Below are 20,459 nucleotides of genomic sequence, written 5' to 3'. Positions count from 1 at the left end.
GATTTTAATGGTCTGAGATTAGTATGAGATTTCATTCAATGGTTCACTTTTCTTTGCTAGTTACATGCTGGTCAAAATTTAATAAAATTACTGATCCCTAAACTTTTTTTTTAAATTATTAAATTTATTTAAATATTTTTAATAATTTATTTTCAATATTAATTTTTTTAGTCATTTCATATATATATATATATATATTAAAAAACTTAATCCTAATTTAAAAAATATCTTTTTTTCTCTCTATAACATTAATATTGTATCGTCTCACATTTTCAATCTCTTCTCTTCATTATTATGAAATATATTTTATATTTTTAGACTTTTAATTTTGGACAATATTCTATTTGTATATTATAATAATATTTTGTAATTTTTAATTTTTTAATTTTTTATTAGAATTTTTATATAAATTATTAATATAAAGAGATAGGAAATGGAGTTCCCGCAAAAAATGGAGCCTACGAAAAATGGAGATAGGACAATATTTTTCCACGATAAAAATTGGGGCGGAGACAGAGAACAAATCTGGAGGCAGAAAACCGAGACTATAGAGGCATTTTCCACCCACATCCTGTCCCATTGCCATCCCTATTCATGTGTATTGCCAAAGAAAACTTCTAACATTAAGACTTAAGAGACCGAGTTTTGTAATTATTTTTTTTTCAAAATCTACAATAACTTTAGCTTTAATTTCATACTTTAATTTGTCTTTTTTTTTGTTTTTTGTTTTTTATTTTTTATTTTTTATGGTATCCTCCAACCCAAAATAAATTTTTATAGTGGTCCCCAAGATTCACTCAATTACCCAATTTGATATTTGAAATTTCAATTTTCTCATAATGATCCTTCACATTCAACTTTGAACACTAGTAGTCCCCGAATTTATTTTTGGTGCTAACTAGCCGACAAAGTACTGATGTGGCTATTTCTTTCCACGCTGGAGGTAACCAAAACAACATCGTTTTAGTTTGGTGCTCAATATTGGGCAAAACGACACCATAAGGGTTCAGTTTCTTGCAATTGATCAAACACATAACTCGTTTGCCTTTTGTACTTCCACTATCGTTCTTCTTCTTCTCTTCTTTCTTGTGATTGTTTATATTGCAACAATGCAAGTGAAATTGAACTGATGGATTAGATTATCTTCTCCTTACCTAGAAGCAAGCATTTGCGACATTATCATATACGGTGAAAGTAACCTTCGTTTTTTTTAAATGTTGATTATTTTGTATAATAGTTGTGTCAATGGCTTTTGGTATAATGGATTTTTAATGGTTTCTTTGTTCATTAGGGTTTGAAAAATTTGATTAGTGAGTTGGCTTTATCCTCTATTTTCTGGAGGGGTTGGATTGACTATTTGAAAAAAATGGCTTGTAATGAAATCATACAAAGAGACTTACAACTATCATATCAATCCCATTTTTGAGCAATTTTTGTAGGAAAAAATAGATAAATGCAATAGGCTTCATGCTCGAGTTAATACTCAAAATGACACCTGAAATTTGACCATCGACTCAATTTAGTCTTCTAATTTCTAATTGACCCAAATTGTATGTAACAACCCTATTTTTCGAGTACGCGAGATCTTTTCTGAAGACACGGGTTTCTCCGGAAGATCAGTAAAGGGAAGACCTATTATATATCATCAAGCATCTCAATCCTCATTGTCATTATGTCATCCTTAAACTAGAACATCTTCTGAGACAAGCCCGACAATGCAGTTGCGAAGAACCTAGTTTTTAAACCGTATCGGTTAGGAGTTTTGATTCGGTTTTTCGTAAATAGTCTCAGTTTGACAAACCGGACTCAATTTGTGAGAGAAGAGAGATAATAGGATGATATTATCATTATATTTGTATAAGAAGCTTCTTGAATGATATTATAAGGTTACCTGGTATGTTTTAGTTAAAAACAGAAAATCGGTTTAACCAGGTTTACGGTTTACTGGTGCAGCTTAGCACCAGCACTCTCTGATGACTTTAGCAATGCTAAGGGCTCATCATACATGTTTTATTCTCATAATAAATATGTTACTAGTGTCATTTATGCTAGTAGCTCAGAAAATAATTTTTAGAGATATTTTTACAAGTGTTCCGATACACTTAGTTTTAGTTGTTATACACCTGAGATATTTTAATATTATTTTAATCCACCTCCAAGCCAACCAATCACAACTCACCCTACACCCCCAAAACTCCCAAGGCTGCCTCATTTGCTCATTGTGGCCGAAAATCACCAAGAGAAAAAGGAGAGAAAGTTCTTGGTTCATAAATCTTCAAAGCTTGATTTCTTCTGAACTAAAACTCAAATCAAAACTCCGATTTCACCAAAATGATCCTCTCTTCTTTCTCTACATAACCATATAACATATCAAGGCTGGAAATAAGGTGAGATGGCTGTCTCCCTCCCTCTTCAATTCGGTTTTCAAGGAAAACCATGTAAACATGTGTTTTCTTGATGTTTTTCCTTAGGAATCATGCTTAACTTGACTTGAGGGCCAAGAAACGTGAATTTCCAGCAAGTCTAAGGTGATATATCTCTTCCTAACATACTGAGTGAGATTTGGTCAGTCGAGAGTTTTTGGATTTAAAGTTGTTCTTGATGTGATTTAGGAGGAAAAAGTGCTTAAGGACCACCTGAAAGTTTGATTGAATTAGGAGCAGCAAAACCAGGTAGGGTGTCACGAAATTAATCTTGATTATTTGTGTTTGAGTTGTGTGAATGTTGTATAAATTGGCTGTGCAAAAAATTGGTTGCATATATGATTGATTCTTGGTGAAAATTTGGTGAAATTCTGATGAAATTTGATGAAATTTAAGCTTTAAAGTTCATGTTCTTGGGCAGCTGGGAAAAACGAAACCCTAAGCTTAAATTGAGGTTCAATTTGTGTTGAAATCATGTAGAAAAGATGGGGTTTTAGTGGCTGCTAATTTATTATGAATTATAGTAAAAATCGGTTGCTGAAAAGACTGAAAAATGGGTAAAAACAGAGAAAGAATTTGAAGAATTTATGAAGAACATGAAGAACACTTTGAGTGTGATGAAGAACAATGAAAAACAGGCCTTAGATCTTAAAAAGGGCAAGGAAGTAAAATTTTTGGTGTTTTAGGGGTTGTCTGGTAATTTCTGAAAGTTAGGGTGGTAAAAGTAGAAATATTAAAAGTTACGGGTGGTAAAAAGTGAATTTTAAAGGTTAAAGGTTAAAGTAAAGTTAATTTTTGAAAATATATTATTAAAATAATAAATAATAATAAAATATTAAATAATAATATTTAATTAAAAATAATATTTTAATAAAAATAATAAAATAATACAAAAAAGGCAGTTTTCTGTAAAAGCTGTAGAAAGACAACTTTAAGTACAGAATCTCATAATTACCTTCATAAAACACTTAGGAAGTGGTAATAACATGTTAGTGAGGCAAAGATAAAAAAAAGATAAAAAGTTAAAGAAAAGATAAAAATCGAAGAAAAAGTCTGTAATGTTTTAATGACAGAAAAACAGATAGAATTAGTGAACGAACTAGGGCAACATAGTTAGTCCTTGAGTTGCGACTAGGGTTAAGTATTATATGAAAAGTTAAACTATTTCAGTATAGACTTAATGAACCTATACTTGGGACAGGCTAACTATTCATACCGAAATTTACATAAGCTTTAAATACATATGTTAAGCAGAGAAACCAGAGCAAAGTAAAGAAACACAGAGAATAGAGTAACCAGAGCAGAATAGAGGGATACAGAGAAAAGAGTAATCTGAACAAAGTAAAAAGACACAGAGAAGAGAGTAATGTGACAAAGAGAAATGGTTTGAGTTAAGATGTTGTAAAAGTAAAAGCTGTAGAGTTTGTATAGCATGATTGAACAGAGAAAGAAAGAGGTACAGCATAAGAATGTGAAAGTGATGATGAATAATGGAAATGATAATGAATGATGGTAATGAGAATGATTATGTAATGATCTGCTGCGTGAAGGCAGTCAGATAGATGGTGGTACAACCACTGAGAACGCTTTCCTGAGATACCTTGCTATAATGTTTTGCTGTAAGACAGAGGTTGCTTACAAAGGTATCGAGCTGAGTGTGCTCCTGTAAGACAGAGGTTGCTTACAGTGAGTGTGTTGTTGCTCCTGTAAGACAGAGGTTGCTTACAGTGAATGTGTTGTGCTCCTGTAAGACAGAGGTTGCTTACAGTGAGTGTGTTGGGCATATATCGGCTAATAAGTGCCGCCCTGCAAGACAAAGGTTGCTTGCAGTGGATACCCTGCAAGACAAAGGTTGCTTGCAGTGGGTATTGCCAACAGGAAAGCCTTATCCAGACAGAGGTTGCTGGGTAACGTCGGGAGCGGGTATGTAACCGACAAATGAGCTCATTACCTGCACTAGGGCTAGACATGCATCATACTTGGTTGTGCATTTTCTCTATTATGATTGTTGCATGAATGTATGCTTTCTTTGTTTGTATTCTATTCTCTGTGTTTGTGTCTGTGTTTTACTTTCTTGTATTCTTCTGTTTGTGATCTTTTTCTGGTTTCTCTATTTTCTCTATTTATCTGTCTTCTGTTTACTACTTCTCTATATTCTGCTATTAGTCTGCTAAACAACACAAAATTAATGAACATAACTAATAACCCCGCCCCTACTAAGAACTCCCCAGTTCTTACCCCTTCTCTCTCCCTTCCCCCTCCAGATGGAAGCATGAGTACCCTTCCGTAGTTCGCTGATGACCGTTCGTAACGAGGATTCTGCTCTAGGTAGTCTTCTGAGTCTAGGGTGAATCTCGTTCTTTGTTTATATGTATGTACAGTAAGACCAGCCAATGTCTGCACCCCGTTTGTACGTGAACTTTAACCTAAATCCTGTGTACGAGACTCCTGTTGTGTGGCTACTTGATGAGGTACCAGAGGAACGTCATGTGGCAATGTCTGATCGTGCAGAGGAATAGCAGATGATGTCCTACCTTTGGTGACGTTCACCTGACTTGAGTTTTGAAGACCTAGAATGTACTTTCCCTCGCTTTAGTAGTTTAGAGGGACTAGGCGAGTATAGAGTCTAGGCTAGCCCGGGTGCCAGCTTAGGGACTTCTTGAACAGGTCAGGACCTGGGATGTTGTATATATATATATATATATATATATATATATATATATATATATATATATATATATATATATATATATATATATAGCTATATCTAGGGGTGTTCTAACTAAAAGTCTATACTCTAATAAAGGCTGGATCACTGAATCTTGTTAGCTGCTTGTGATGTATTTATGTGTGGTTGTTTATAACTGTTTTATCTGTTATTATTTGTGAATTGATTATAAATGATTATGTTTATTAATCCAAACGTTTTCAAAAAAATACACCTCGCAAATTAACTACGCTTTTAACAACGAGTCAGGCTCATATGATAAATAATAGATAATAACTAGGAAGACAAATTGGTAGCGCTCAGTTTCCGGTGTGTCCTAGGCGTACTGAAAATTGGGTCGTTACATTGTACCCTAAAACTTCAAGGCGTGGCTCAAATTGGCACTTCCATCCATGTCATCAGAGAGATGACATGGCACGATTAAATGACGTTGTTTTGCTGTTTGCGCCTAAACAACGTCGTTTTACTCCTTCCTTCTTCTTCTTCCTCCTCCTCAATGTCTGAACCTCCCACCACCCCATTGCTACCACCCTCAATCATACCTTTCCAACCCCACCATCCTCGCCACTATTACCACCGCCCTCCTCCTCCTCACCTCCCCTTCATCTACCACCCCACCATCCCCTTTTCCATCTCCCTCTTCCTCCACCTCCTTAACCAGAGAATACCACAAAGAAAAATGGACCATCCAAAAAATCCTCAACCTATTGTTGAAGTAACGGCGAGTTATGGTGGAAGTGGGTTGAAAACTATTGTTGGAGCCATGACTGCTTGAGGTTATAGAATCAAGTTGTCTCATTTGTTGTTGCATTGATTCTGGGAGAAGAAGGGAAGGAAGGAAGAAAGAGGGAGAGAAAAAATTTACTGATCAAATTGAGGAAGAGAGAGAAGAATAGGAGGAGGTGAGGAGGAGGAGGGTGGTGGTGAGATTGAGAAGATATGATTGAGTGTGGTGGTCATGGGGTGGTGAGAGGTTCCGACATTGAGGAGGAGGAAGAAAAAGAGGAGGGAGGAGTAAAATGAGGTCGTTTAAACGCAAACAATAAAATGGCGTCATTTTATCATGCCACGTCATCTCTTCGGTATAGAAATGGATAGAGGGACCAACTTGAGTCACGCCTAAAGTTTCAGAGTACAATTTGAGTCAATTGAAAATTGGAGGGCTAAATTGAATTGAAACTCAAATTTCAAGTGTCATTTTGAGTATTAACTCCTGCATGCTCCCACCTCCCATCATAGTTTCAGAAAGCTTCGATTAAGAGGAAGAAAAAGAAGAGTAAGAAGAAGAGGAACACAATCTAGACAATCCGAAAATGAACTCAGGGACCAATATGGTGTTTGGAGCTGAATGTGGAGGACCACTATGAGAAAATTGGAACCTTAAGGACTAAATTGGATAATTGAGTGAATCTTAGGGACCACTATTTACTCCTCCAACTCGACAAGTCAATGACTAATGTGTCACATATCGAAACTCCATTTAAAAATTTGTCATTGGCTAATAAATTGCTGCATGTACAAAACAGGATTTGAACTCCCAACACTTACTTAAACGGACTAGTAAACTAATCATAAGACTAACCCAATTTGGTTTAATTTGTCGTTAAAGTGTAAAATATTTTATATAATTGTCTAATTATATTCGTTTAATAATTCATGGGATTAATGTAAAAATCGGTTATTTTCGTTAATTCGACTTTATGCGATCATGCTATCATTCACTACGAGCTTGTTGGTGTTAGGTTGCATTAAATAGAACCATTTGGGGGTTGTTTGACTTGTTTCTAGGCAGTATATAAAACTTAAGCAAATGACATAACAAAAACATCGACGAATTGTGAAAAGCACATAAATGTACGATTTGATTGTTATTTTATTCTTTCGTGAGCTTTACAAATCGGTGATTACAAAAAGAACAAATGTACATGTTTCTCTTGGGTTTACATGGAATGGACATAGAATTACAACTCAAAAGGAGAAATGAAGGTGAAAATACATAGAGCTACAGTTACAGAAGAAAATATATACACGGCAGTAGTACCGGCAGCGGCAGTAGTACCCCTACCAAACGAATGTCAAACCCAACACGATTTACTTCAAGAATCACGACCTTTTTAGTTTTTAGAAATTAGAACCATTCTACCGTGCATTTCGGATAGAAGCCTTTCTCTGCAGCGACATCAGTGGCAGCTAATAATTCTTTCTGAACTTTCCGCCTCTCATAGAACACCGTGCATGCAATGGACGTGCACTTCACCCCACTTTCGAGAAGCCTATCACCGCCGCCACAGTGGTGACATATCTATAACAGAATAAAATCCACAGCTATGATCACAACTATAACAACTAAAACGTATCAAATTTTGAGGAATAATAGAAAGGAGCAAAAATTCAGAGGAACTATAACTACATTGGCGCAGCAGCTTTTCATTTTCAAGCAATTTCTTCCACATGCAAATATGCTATTTCAAAAGGATTACCACAACAGGATGAAAATTTAAAAGAAAAATACTTACAGCAACAAGATGTTGCATCTCTTGCTCCAACTTAGAAGTTTTACTAATCACTGCTGTTGCAGCAGCTGCTTCATTTTTGGAGCATTGACTACACAAACGTGCTGAAGCCTGGACCAACTGCCCACATACTATACAATGTTTCGAGAGATAGTAATAATCAATTCTGGTTCTCTGAAAATTTGAAGAGAACTTATTCTTTATAGATGCTTCCCTTACAGGGCGGGGCATCTCTAAAAACCACTGGATCAGGTCAGCGCCAACAAGGCTAAAGACACGCTGCAAGGCTGGTATTATTTGCTTGTTAATGTAATATAAATCATTTATTCTAAATGGAGAATCAATTGCCAAGACTTCCAATGGATCCACAACCATATCAGACAGGCGGGCTCCAGGCTCACCATGGATTACAACATAAGGTATTCTCTCAGCATATCGTGGTTCTGCCCTACGATCAGATCTCATTGCCTTAGTGGCCACAATTGCAGCAGGAGGAAGTGAAGAGATCCTTCCACTGTAGGTACCCAGACGAACCTCCTTTGCAAAGACGAAATCTTTCAGGGAGAATCTTCCAGAAAGTATCCTCTTCCACTGACGTTGCAAGTAACATTTGACCTGCAGGCAGCAAACAAAAAGGTTGTAACCATGGCATTTGCACCGACTTCAGACTACCTAAGACAAAAAATATGGGATAACTGAAAGCGGAGTTCCAACTCATTGATGTCATTATACCTCCAATAAATCCTGATGCTGAAAAAATAATCTCAAAGACTGTTCCATTATCTTTGCAACTGCACCACACGTGTCCCTGCGGATTGTCTCAATACCTTTAGCATCAAAAACAGGTTCAATTTGTTCAGGGCTTTCATAACTGTAGCCAACATATCGCTTCTTTGTCAGGAGGAAACAAGGTTGATAAACTTTCTCCATCTTCAGGGTAACAGGACTAGGATTCATAGCAGTGATAGCAGAAGCAATCTCACTCCCAATTTGGAAAGATTCTTTGATAGTGCGTCCTTTAAGGAGGACAAACATACTGCAGAAAGACAGAAACTTTACCAAACAGTTTTTCTTTTCAGCCCTAATACTTTACTAATCATTTCTTCATAAAGAAATGACAATCACAAATCACCGAGAAATAGACAGGTTCTAAAGACATAAGAATTCACAAATGAAAAAGCTTGATTTGCAATTATGCAGTTATTATCAGAAATCTTTCTTAACATCTGAGGACAATCACAATATAGTGACGCAGGGCCAGAGGGGAATCATGCATAATATATAGTTTTCTATTTCATTGTCATGGGGAATATCTTTGGGAATTTCAGCAGTTATTATAGATAGTTAAAGAATATATCAGCTCAAAGAGCACCTCATGAACCCAATCCCTTTGCAATGCTAACCCAGAACTCATAAAAAGTGATGAGCATAAAAAGCCTAATGAAGCCATGTTTTAGAACTAAAACACTAATAGGATATATATAACTTAAGAATGTTATACTCCCTCCAGTCCCACATAAATGTATAACAATATGTGAACAGTTGATTATCATTTAGGCAAATCTCAAAAGAGGTTATTATGATTAACTCTAATTAGATATACTAGTGGATTAATAGACACTAATCCACTCATTTATTTATTTATTAAATCGTGTAATAATAAAAAATATAAATTGATCAAGATGGTAAGTGCTTTGTTCTCTTAATAAATGATCTTTAGGTACCAATCTTATAAATAACAAAATATCTGTGCACCAAAACCCCTCCCAATCCCCTTTATATATAGTAGATTGTACAGTGATACCTATCAGTATCTCCGTAAATAACTCTAGCATTCCACTTTTCATGTAGATTTACAAATGAGATTGCCCTCTCCAGTGTACTACGGCCACATTGAACAATACTGTCTGCAAGTTCTGCACAAGGCATGCGACCACTAAATCCAGCAGCAGTGTAACCATATGTTACATTGGATATGAGCTTCAATGCCAGCTGCCTTGCATTAAATATCTGAAAGAAAAATTGTACTAATTGGCGATTTCTTCCTCATAATGAATACAGAAGAACCACATCTTTGAATCAGATGTCAGATGCAACTAAATACCCAAAATAAAGTAACTTATGAAGGCAAAAATATTTAAAATGCATTCATTTAGAAAATAACCTTTAAATTTCTAAACTTATCTTTCAGAAATTTCCAGATTGAAAATATAATCTTTTTAGTCTTTACTATTATACTAGTAGTATTAAATAAATATACAACTAGGATATTAAATCCAAGTCACAAGATAATACCCGCTGAAGCACTTGCTCTGAGGGAGCCAACTTTTTAATTGCTTGTTTCACCATTATTCTGGTTGACAAGATCTCTTCCAATAAGCGGGGAAGCACACCTCTGCGAACCTGAATTACATTAAGTTATTTCATACTCTACATAAATGAGTTATGCGAAAATGTTTCCATAACAGTTTGTCAAACAAAAGAAGGGGGAGGTGATGGAACAAAATGCTCACATAGTGATCAACTAAACAAGAAGTAATTCCGCAATATTAAGCAATTTACAGTTATATCAAGTAAATGTCATTCATTTAGCTTCATTGATATTAAGTTCAAAACTCCTTCATTTTGCAATGGAATATAAAGGAAACAGGCCACAGTGGTTTAATACACAAGATCCCTAGAAAAAATATAGACGGATTTCCTATAATCAATTAATCATAAGCTAGCCCTATCATTTGCAATTTACAGTTCTGACAAAGTCAGGCAGGTTTCTTAATATTAATTAAATCCAGGACTCCAAAAAAATGTAAAAAAGTCAATAGGTCAAGAAAACTGGGTCATGTCTACTCAATAGAAACATAAAGACCGATTGAATCACCTTGGAAGGTACAAACATAACACCATTTGGAGTGAGCAAAATTTGATCTTTCAAATACTGAAGAACATGTTGCTCTGGCGAAAATGAACTGACCCCAAGCGTGTTAGCCTTCGAAGCTACAACTTTGCCAAGACACGTACAAAAGCAAAGGTTGTATGCAATTATCATAGATGGATATAAAGATTGAAAGTCAAATACAACAACAGGATCAGAATAAAATCCTGACTCGGGTTCCATCACTAGAGGCAGGCACTCCATGGCAGGTTGAGAAGCAACCTAAATGAGGCAACAATGAGCAGTCAAGTCCTTGGATTTGAGTAAAGAAACCAGCATTCAATAGAAGACGTGTAAAATGCAACTAGTTTAGTAAATAAGATTTACTAATTAATAGAACATCATCCAACAGAAATTATAGAAAAACAAAAATATACAAAACCAAATAAATGGATACCATAGAAACTACAAACTCACAATTTCACATCATTTTAGGAAGGCAAGTGAAATACACAAGTAGAATGAGTAACAACTCAACATTGAAAAAATTAGAAGAAAAGACCTCCAGAATCTGCTCATTTTTACAATAGTCATAAACATTTAACAAGAGGATGGAAAATTTTATACAGACCTGTTGATTTCCAGGTGAGATAGCAAGATAGTTTTGTGTATGGGCCAACCTCAATAACATGGATTCAACCCGATATTGTGAACCACGTGATAGAACAGAAAAAAAGTCTATGCCAAAGACACGAGCAAGTTCTGATGTCCGATTCACCTGCAGCAGAAAAATATATATGACATAAGGAAAAACTACAAACTAGTGAAACCAAAGTCATAAAAATAAAACCTAAATTATTTTTGGAAATTGTAATCCTAACCATAGATTAACAAATATACCAGAATCTGTTACTGTATCATCATCAATTAGCTTTTATAAAAGAAACTTAAACTAACTCATAAGCAACTAGAAAAGTATATGTAAAATTGCAAACATGTTTTGAGATTTCTAGCATGCCCAAACAAGGATAAAAATAAAACTCCTAATAGAATAAAATAGCCAAAAAGAAGTACTCAATCTATCTGCATATAAATATTCACCAAGAACAACCCCATAATGGAGTTAAACTTGTCATGCTACCATACCATATCAAGTTGGTTTACAATCTCAAGGTTCAGCTTTGTTCTTTCTACAACATATTTGATACACCGATATCTTGCTCGTCCAGGACCACTTGAAAACCATCTTGTCAGCACCTTGTTGTGAAAGAATGGGATTTTCCGCCTCAATACAGCTTCAGCTACAGCTTCAATTGAATATAAGTTCAGCTTAACTTCTCCGCGGATCAGCCGCCATACATTAAGGACAATTCTGCCACCTACATGAACTCCACTTGCATGTGTCCGTCCCCATTCATCCTCAATTATTGAACTTCCTTGTACACAACAATCTATACTAGGAGTATCAGGATCGTCAAATTCCAAGATACCTTTTCCGGAAATTTTCACATCATCAGAAGCAACCGATGAATCAGATGGAGTTCGTGACAAACTGTTAAGTAATCCTAAACCAAAGCGTGAAGCCCTTTCTGCCAGGAAACCAAGAGAATACCCTTGAATATCCCAGCCCATCAAAATATCAGGGTCAGATGAAGAGACAATATTTATAAATTCCTTTAACAAGTGCTTTTCATCAGAAAAGACCAACACTTTGCAGCCTACTAAGCCATCAAAACTTCTGAAAACAAATGAAAAAACATGATTTTAAAGAAATATAGAATATAATGGAGCATAAAATCTGTCACCTAATACTAAAAATAAAGGAAATGAGTAAAGGATGATACAAAGTAGACAATATCATACCTCTGACAAGGTTCAAATTTATTATGCAAAAGAACAAGAACTTCAATAATAGAATCACAATCATTCTGAAAACCAAGAGCTACAATGTTGATAGCGTCAAACTGAGGGTCAGGTAAAAGGTCTGCTCTTGATTCAGCAAAGACCTACCGATGTTGATGCAAAAACTAAGTCAGCTAATATGGTTGTTTATCATGCCCATCTTATTTAAAGCATAACCAGTGATTGACCAATTTAATGCTTGTGTATAGGAATAAGTTACGTATCTAAATCTCACTGAATTGTAGGAACAAGTTAATTTGAGATCCGTATGCCAAATTAAATTGTTCAGATCAGAATCCAGCATGCAGATTCCAGAGACAACAAAGAACTCTCGACAAAAGTCTACATGACTTTGCATGTATAGAAGTTTTAAGAAAAACATTATCCAGGTACCTCTATACTGAGTAATGTCAATTGCTGTCCACATCCAACACTTGAAGGGTCTCGAAAGCCAATTTGACTCAGAGGGGTAGAATTTGATTTCCTCATAGGGCCTGATATCTGTGAATTATCCTGTGAACCATCTGCACTTGCCTTCACTCTTTCTGTTTGTCCTTCATTATTGCATGATGGTTTGACTGGTTTCTTTTCTGCACTACTATCATCATAAAGCTTAGGCTGGAGAGTAGGTCCAGAAGTGTGTTCAGGCACATCCTTGGCCTCTACTTCAGTTTCTTGACTTGTGTGATCTGAAATATGCCCAAGTCAAGCATAAATTAGCACGATTAGAAAAGGTATATGGTGTACCCTTGTCATAATCATTACAACCAACAGGGTAAAGAAAAATCAACAAAATTCCAAAAAGATTTCCATTTAATCACTTATATCTCTCTCTTTGAATACTTAAATTGATTCTTTAAAAAGAATAAAAAAGGTATAGCTTCATATGTGAGGGTTTCATTCTTTTCATTACTATATTTTAATAAGGAAATAAGACAGGTAAAAAAGAAAGTCATTTGTCATCTACGAAATGCTCTTTTGGACATTTAGTATATAGTTATATACCTCTCTCATCTAGAGATAGCCATCTCTGCACACTGGTTACAGACGGAGGCAAAATATTAGGTGTAAGCACGTATACGTGAGAGCCATCATTTTGATAGTGGATAGCAACATCCTTTTTCCCATGAGATCGAGGAGCTTTAATTGCAACATATTTATTCCAAGTCTTCATCTCTTTCTGGGAATCCTTTGTGGAAATGGGAAGAAAAACATCCAGAGCATTCCCTTGATGAAATAAACAAATTGTAGTCAGAAATTTAATCACACAACCCAAACGATCATACTAGAAAATGGAAGAAGAAACAACATAATAAAGTCAATAACAACCAATCTGTCACACTACATGGAATTTTTTAAACAAGAATTGAGTCTAGAGATTGCAAAAAATGCCTCACTTTCCATTAGATCAACATACTTCATAGGGATGATATGTTAGGGACTTGGGTATTATGGGGTGCTCAAAAGTCCCACGTCAGGTAGTATGGGATGCTTGATGTTGTATATAAGGAGAGTGGTTCTTTCCTCTCATCAGCTAACTTTTAAGGTGTGGTTTCTCACTTTCCTTAGATACTTAACAATGGTATCAGAACGTGGTTGTTAGCGCTATGGAAAGGGCTACCTATAGGCTGCATTAAGGTGAATACCGAATATTGATAGCCACTGGCAAAGTGGCTACCATTGGGGTAGTGTCAATAGAGTGAAGCTGCCATGGACGTCGGCTCTCTAGGGGCGGTGTATTGTTAGAGACTTGGGTATTATGGAAAGGGCTATCTATAGGTTGGATTAAGGTGAATACGGAATACCAAATACTGATAGCTGGTGGCAAAGTGGCTACCATTGGGTCAGTGTTGATAGAGTGAAGCCGCCGTGGACGTCGGCTCTCCAGGGGCGGTGTTTGTTAGGGACTTGGGTATTATAGGGTGCTCAAAAGTCCCACATCAGGTAGTATGGGATGCTTGATGTTGTATATAAGGAGAGTGGTTCTTCCTTCTTATCAACTAGCTTTTAAGGTGTGGTTTCCCACTTTCCTTAGATACTTAACATGATATTTTGCCAAAATGTATATATCTTAAGGATAAGGAAAATGACATAGCCTGATAGCCACCTAATAAATGATGGCTGATTAATAGTGAGTATATTAACACACAAACTGGGTCATCAGAGGTTCTCTTGTTTACCAATAGACATGAGAAAGGATTCACCACAATGCTTCTGGAGTAGAAATGGACCCAGAACCCTTACAATGTATATGACAGGATTCACCCTTACAATGTATATGACGGAAATAGAATAAAAAAGTAAATGCAGGGGGCAAAAAGAACATGCAAGGCTAAAGGAGGTAAGGTTACAACCTGACATTTCATCACAGCTTTCCTCATCCAAATGTATATGGGAATCAGGCATGGTTGGCAAGGGTAAAAGATTTTCAAGATTCTTGTCAGTTGAGCAGGTTTCCTTAGCTACACTTACTTCAGTTAATTCCATGTGTTTATCCTTCAAGACATCATCAATAGACTCTGAGACAATAGTCTTCTCACCCAGTAAATTTACACCATGCTTTTTATTATCAACTCTCTCATTAAGCAACACTCGTGTGTAACTTGCTGGAATTTGGCTTTCTTGTGCAAAAGATATGCTGCCATGAGAATCCTTATTCGTGCAATCAGGCTTGCATGACACTTTATTATCAATGGATGAGTTCTGTACACTGCTTGAAGATCCAGAATAAGTTTGTTGACACCTCTCAGGAGTAATGATTTTATAATCGGTATCTGTTCTCATTAACTGAATATCTGGAAAGGGATTTGGCATATACACTAACGAACCTTGATTTCCAGAAGTCCTTAACAGATCACTTGCTTCTGGAGCCTCCATTTCATTTTCAGAAAAACATTCATCGCTTTGCATATCATCCTGTAAGAAACTATCCTTACCATCTGGAAGTGGCAGTTTCCAACTCACTAAATTATCATGATTGCTCAGTTTTAGATCACAATTTTTCAGGAGTTTTGTTTCTTCCCCGCTGGTTTGAATTGTGCTCAAATCCATTCGTTTTTTCCAAAGGCAGATATTTGATCCCTCATGCCTGTCCAAAACAAGCTTTTTAGTTGTTCCAGAATCGCATTCAGTTTGTTCAACTCGAAAGGATCGCTTCCGCCTCATCAAGTCCCGCAAAGAGCAGTTAACAAATCTCTGTTGTTTTGATTCTGAAACAGTTCTGTCCACATTTCTTGTAATACGAGCACTCTTTCTAACCCCATTATCAGAATCAGTAGAATCTCCACTTTGACTTTCAAATGGGCAAGTCACTTGCATTATAGCTTGTTCTCCTTTGCAGTTAACCTTATCAGCCACTGAAAAAGGCAAAGACCTCCATTGCTTACTCCTCTTATCTTTACTAACTACGGCTGTTTCAGTGCTGTGCATGACATGGTACTCAGACAGCCTTCTGGATTCACTATTTCTCTCTGCTGCAGAAGAGGTTTCAGCCAAACTAGCACATGGAATTGAATATTCATCATCAGCTGAACCATCAACTTGGGGTATTATACTCTCAGTTGACACTTCAATAGGATCACCATGATGAATTGAACAACAAGGCTTTTGCTTAGAAAACTTCAACTCAAGCATATCATCAACTGAATCTAGAATATCCTGACATTCCTTTTGCGACTCACTCTCATATTGCATATTAACTTTCTCCAGCAGTTTATCAATCGTTGCATCTGGTAGCTGGGGACTCAGCATCATTTCACAAACAAGTTCATCATCAGAGTTAATATCTTCTGCAGCTTGAGAAGTTGCAAGCCACTTGAGAAGATGTTGGGCTTCCCTTTCTGCAGCCTAAAGAGTAGAATATGGAAAATGCATGACATAATACCAATAGAGTAGATTGTTTGGGGAAACAAAAAGGTTGAACATATCTATCCCTTCAGCACCATTCAATCAAATAGATATAAATTCAAGAATATTTTTGAGATAAAACAACAGCACAACAAAGCCTTTTCCCAACTCCTAAATCTTATCTTCTCAAAATGAAGGGTGAGAATAATAATGTCAATTTATTTGTAGAAGAAAATCAATGGATGACTCCTTGCCTTTATGTCCGACGATCCAATTATTTCAGAAGAATACATTTTGTCCACAGGCAACAAACTGAAGCTGTTATCACCCCCATCTTCGTGTATTTTGGCATCATTTAATGAACATGGTGGTGATGCTGAGCCTATTATGTCTGTTTCTCTGCAAAACAATTCAAGTGTTCTCCATCAGCATAATCAGGATTCACATGTGAGATTAACCAAAATTTTCATCTTGTGAAAATTATTCCTCACAAACCTTAATTCTTTCTGAGAAGGAGTTAAAGACACAGTGGTTCCAGCTATGTTACACAATTCAATAAGTCTTTTCTCAAAGTCAATACCAGCAGAAAGAAGCTTCATAACATCTTCTGGAAGTGGTTTTCCAGGATCAGGAGGCATAGTAGCCTCATTAACTCCAGTCCTTTTCTGCTGTTCCTGTAACATAAGTCAATTGATTTAGCTAAAATTTAGACAACATAACATGCAAAATAGGAGGAGAGATTGATCATTTACCTCCCATATAGGTACAAGTGATTGAACCATTTTCACATCCGAGCATGTTTGTGAGAGAGATGAATACATTATAAATTGCTGATTAAGAATCTCTGCCAGAACACAGTATATATCATTAGAATCAGCAGAGAAAGCAGTAGCAGAAGAAAGCGGTACATATTCAAGTGTAGGTGTGTACGTGCATTTTGAGTTTGAAAGTGTTAGTATGGCCAAGAAACCAAACAAACCATCTACAGAAGCATCTCCTTCAAGCTCAGATGTGCTTTGCCTTTTAGGGCAGTAAGGCTTATTGTTTGATGAAGCACCAAAGTCATCGGCAGGTGACCACATCCAATCAGTTGGGACAGTGGAAGATATCCACATCTTTGACTCCAAACATACATCAGCACCTGAGTCTGCCTAATGAAAAGATTATGAAATCAAACATAAATATGGAAATATATCAACAAACCAGGCAACAATTAGTAGGTAAACAAGGGCATTTTGACAACTTAAGAATTTCAACTCACCATTATGTGCTCGCTATAAATACTTGATTTCTTGTGAGAAGAGTCTGGTACAGGATGGCGAAATTTCATCTTTGTTAGGTGCAAATGACCCATGCCATACAAGTTGTAATCAACCTAACAAAAACAGGGGGGGGAATCGCCAGGTGAATGCAGTCAGAAGATAAAGATGTGGTTATGATTAAAGCATTAAAGCCATATAAGCAACAGAATCGACTTAATTTAAGAAGATAAAGATTTTGTCATGTTTAGGTAAGCCTACCAAGTTATAACAATTCATACGAAAGAACATACCAGAAACTGAAGAATATAGGGAACATGTGATTCATGAGGTTGTAAACATTTGTCAAGAACAGCACCAGCCTGGAAAGGAAAAGTCAACATGAAAGTTAATTCTCCATATCATCAAACTAATGTATACTAGTTTCAAAAATACTTTGCATTAACAGACAAAATTCTTTGTATCCTGAGATTATACCAAGAGAAGATTAGCAGCACGGGAGACATCTTGCGGATAATATCTTAACCTCCAGTTAAGGCTTCCCTGTTTTTTTCTACGACGGCTTCTCATAATTTAAGTATGTGGCATATGCATGCCATGAAACTATGCATGTGAAAACATGTAAAAGGAAAACAAATAAATAAAAATTATTTGGATACAGATATATCTTAACAAATAACTCCTCAAACGAGTGGTAACCATAGAATCTTCTTGCTCGTACAAGGCTGCAACCATGCACATGCTGCCTTGTTGAACCAGCACTGCCTTTAAGCTGCAGGAGTTGAAATGAAGCTCAATTATGTCACATATTTATGTAAAAAATTATATATATATATATATATATATATATATATATATATATATATATATATATAAATACAGCACCATATTTATGTAAGACTATATATATAAACACTAGCACTAAAATGAAGGCCTAAATTTGAGAGTTTTAAACTAATCATAATCCTAACACATACAGTAATACCTGCAAGGCTTTCTCAAGAGAAGCAGCAACCTTATACGTGTATGCATCACCTGTGCAATACCATAAAAAATTGCATTCCAAGAATTAAGTCACTATTTTTTGGGAGCACAAATGTTGGAGATCATTCGATATATCAAAAGCATCATCCAGATGCTTGAAATTGACCTTGAAACATACACACAAACACACTAAACTGGGAGCACTAAATACACAAATTGTTAATTTGCCATCACCTTCTTGGTCTGGTTGAAGTGGTATATCCGAACATGGCACATACATATATGGCAAGGCCTACAAACATATATACGAATACTCAATTCGAATTCAAAATATAATCCGAACATATCATAAAGTACAAAAAAACAGAAACAACGGTAAAGCCTGAAAAATAAACACGTTAATTTGAAATAGCAAAATTGGCAGCAATTGCACTCAGTAGTGAAATGGAACTAAACATGAAACTTAATTATGTAAATCCGGTTTCTTACTCGGTGAATGTGCAAGCAAGTCTTCTGGCCTGAAGGAGTAGAACCATACACTCTTATAACAGGAACCTCCTTCACTTTTCCCCCTTAGTTCACAAAATTCAAACAGCGAAAGAAAGTCAACTACTTTATGAGAACGAAACAGATGCTATAAAAATTTGAAACACAGAGTGAACCCTAAAAATCGTTGTGGTTTTGGTACGTACCGTGGAAGCTGCTGTAACAGATATCGGCGCCTTGGATCGGCGGAGCCATGTAATAGTCGATGGAGACAATTCGAACACTGAAAATCTCTGAATTGGACTGCGAATCCGTCATTTTCTTCTTTTGTTCGTTTGAAAAATTCTTCTCCAAAAGACGAAGAACGCATTCACCAAATGACGAGCGAGCGAGGGAAAATTTTTTGGTTCATTTATTATTTTGGCGGTTAGAAGTTAGAATACACTAGACTAATACAAGATCATACACAACTACACTAGAGGTAGATAGAACTGTAGAAGAGTATAGCTGAAATCCGTTTTTTTGGGTCATGAGGTTCCATTTTCAAAAGCTTCTCCAATACGCTCTCTCTTTTTTTTTTATGCGTCAGAATTGAACAGTTCATTGGGCCAATTTCAGCCCAAAATAGTTAAGCATGAGATGAGACAAATTTAGATTTTGGAAAATAAAATTGGGATTAGTCAAGTGATCAGCTCACTTGTTTTGGAGTCAGAGATTAGAGTTCAAATCTACAATAGATAAATTTTTAGCCTGTCAAAATAGAGAATGCTATAGACAACAAAAATAAATTTAATACAATATTTATACATTAAAAATCAATTATTAATTTTATCATGTACCAACATATGTATTTATTATCTCATAAATTTTTTGTTATATTATTCTAAACAAGTTTGATTATTTGTTGATTGTAAATTTAATTATTCTACTACACTAGATTTGATTACTATAATAATTAATTATTTAGTTAAAATAATTTGTGAATTATAAATATATGCAAATACATAGTACTTAATTTGTTGTTTTTTATTTCTTTTAGTTTTTTATGATATCCCTCAATTCGGTAAGTCAATGATTGATTCGTCACGGATTAGTTTTATAGGGTTTATTGTTGACCAATGGGTTATTGCATGTACAAGGCGAAATTCAAACCCCCAACACTTATTTAAGCAAACTAGTGAGTTAACCACTAAATCAACCTAAATTAATTACATAGTGTTTAATTTAGTGATTTATTTTGATATATATGAAATATTTTTTGCAAAAAATTAATCATTACTCGACCTAATTTGGTGAACATAAAAAATATCTAATTATGTAGTTGAAAAAAATTTATTATAGTATGATAAATTTGACTATTTTAATTTATGATTGTTTTATTTAAAAATAAATTTAAAGAGTTTAATTTTGGTGCGTAAAATATTTTACATAATCGTTCGATTATAT

General features: G+C 35.5%; 1 protein-coding gene and 1 long non-coding RNA gene across 3 annotated transcripts; one reads left to right on the top strand and one right to left on the bottom strand.

The window, feature by feature from the left end:
* Positions 1 to 2,234: 2,234 nt before the first annotated feature.
* On the top strand, positions 2,235 to 5,098 carry LOC130935120 (uncharacterized). Its single transcript, XR_009067818.1, has 4 exons — positions 2,235 to 2,387; positions 2,472 to 2,528; positions 2,613 to 2,672; positions 4,688 to 5,098. It is a non-coding gene; the product is annotated as an uncharacterized LOC130935120 (long non-coding RNA).
* Positions 5,099 to 7,004: 1,906 nt separating this feature from the next.
* LOC130935119 (DNA polymerase zeta catalytic subunit) lies at positions 7,005 to 19,495 on the bottom strand. Of its 2 annotated transcripts, XM_057864694.1 has the most exons (24): positions 19,220 to 19,495; positions 19,017 to 19,099; positions 18,762 to 18,819; positions 18,529 to 18,578; positions 18,203 to 18,315; positions 18,021 to 18,063; positions 17,837 to 17,905; positions 17,546 to 17,659; positions 17,264 to 17,435; positions 17,037 to 17,128; positions 16,780 to 16,958; positions 16,539 to 16,683; positions 14,793 to 16,284; positions 13,444 to 13,665; positions 12,832 to 13,127; positions 12,400 to 12,542; positions 11,683 to 12,274; positions 11,168 to 11,314; positions 10,543 to 10,818; positions 9,960 to 10,067; positions 9,469 to 9,674; positions 8,397 to 8,700; positions 7,668 to 8,279; positions 7,005 to 7,453 (listed from the first exon to the last, which is right to left on the bottom strand). In XM_057864694.1, the coding sequence occupies exons 1-24, from the start codon at positions 19,329 to 19,331 to the stop codon at positions 7,280 to 7,282; spliced, it is 5,802 nt and encodes a 1,933-aa protein (XP_057720677.1). In that variant the 5' UTR covers positions 19,332 to 19,495; the 3' UTR covers positions 7,005 to 7,279. The 2 variants fall into 2 exon arrangements, with proteins under 2 accessions (XP_057720677.1, XP_057720678.1); XM_057864695.1 differs by lacking the exons at positions 17,837 to 17,905; positions 18,021 to 18,063; positions 18,203 to 18,315; ... (2 more) ...; positions 19,017 to 19,099; positions 19,220 to 19,495 and having other exon boundaries at positions 17,264 to 17,431; positions 17,546 to 17,609.
* Between the last annotated feature and the right edge of the window lie 964 nt (positions 19,496 to 20,459).

This window comes from Arachis stenosperma, chromosome 6, assembly GCF_014773155.1.
Source record: "Arachis stenosperma cultivar V10309 chromosome 6, arast.V10309.gnm1.PFL2, whole genome shotgun sequence".
NCBI lineage: Eukaryota > Viridiplantae > Streptophyta > Magnoliopsida > Fabales > Fabaceae > Arachis > Arachis stenosperma.
This window is presented reverse-complemented; position numbering and strand designations above follow the sequence as displayed.

Coding starts and splice junctions, on each gene's coding strand:
- LOC130935119 (XM_057864694.1), bottom strand. CDS start 19,331: ATGACGGATTCGCAGTCCAATTCAGAGATTTTCAGTGTTCGAATTGTC. Junction 13,128..13,443: donor GCTATCTCTAGATGAGAGAG/GTATATAACTAT, acceptor GGCATATTTCAG/ATCACACAAGTCAAGAAACT. Junction 11,315..11,682: donor TTGTAAACCAACTTGATATG/GTATGGTAGCAT, acceptor TTTCTGCTGCAG/GTGAATCGGACATCAGAACT.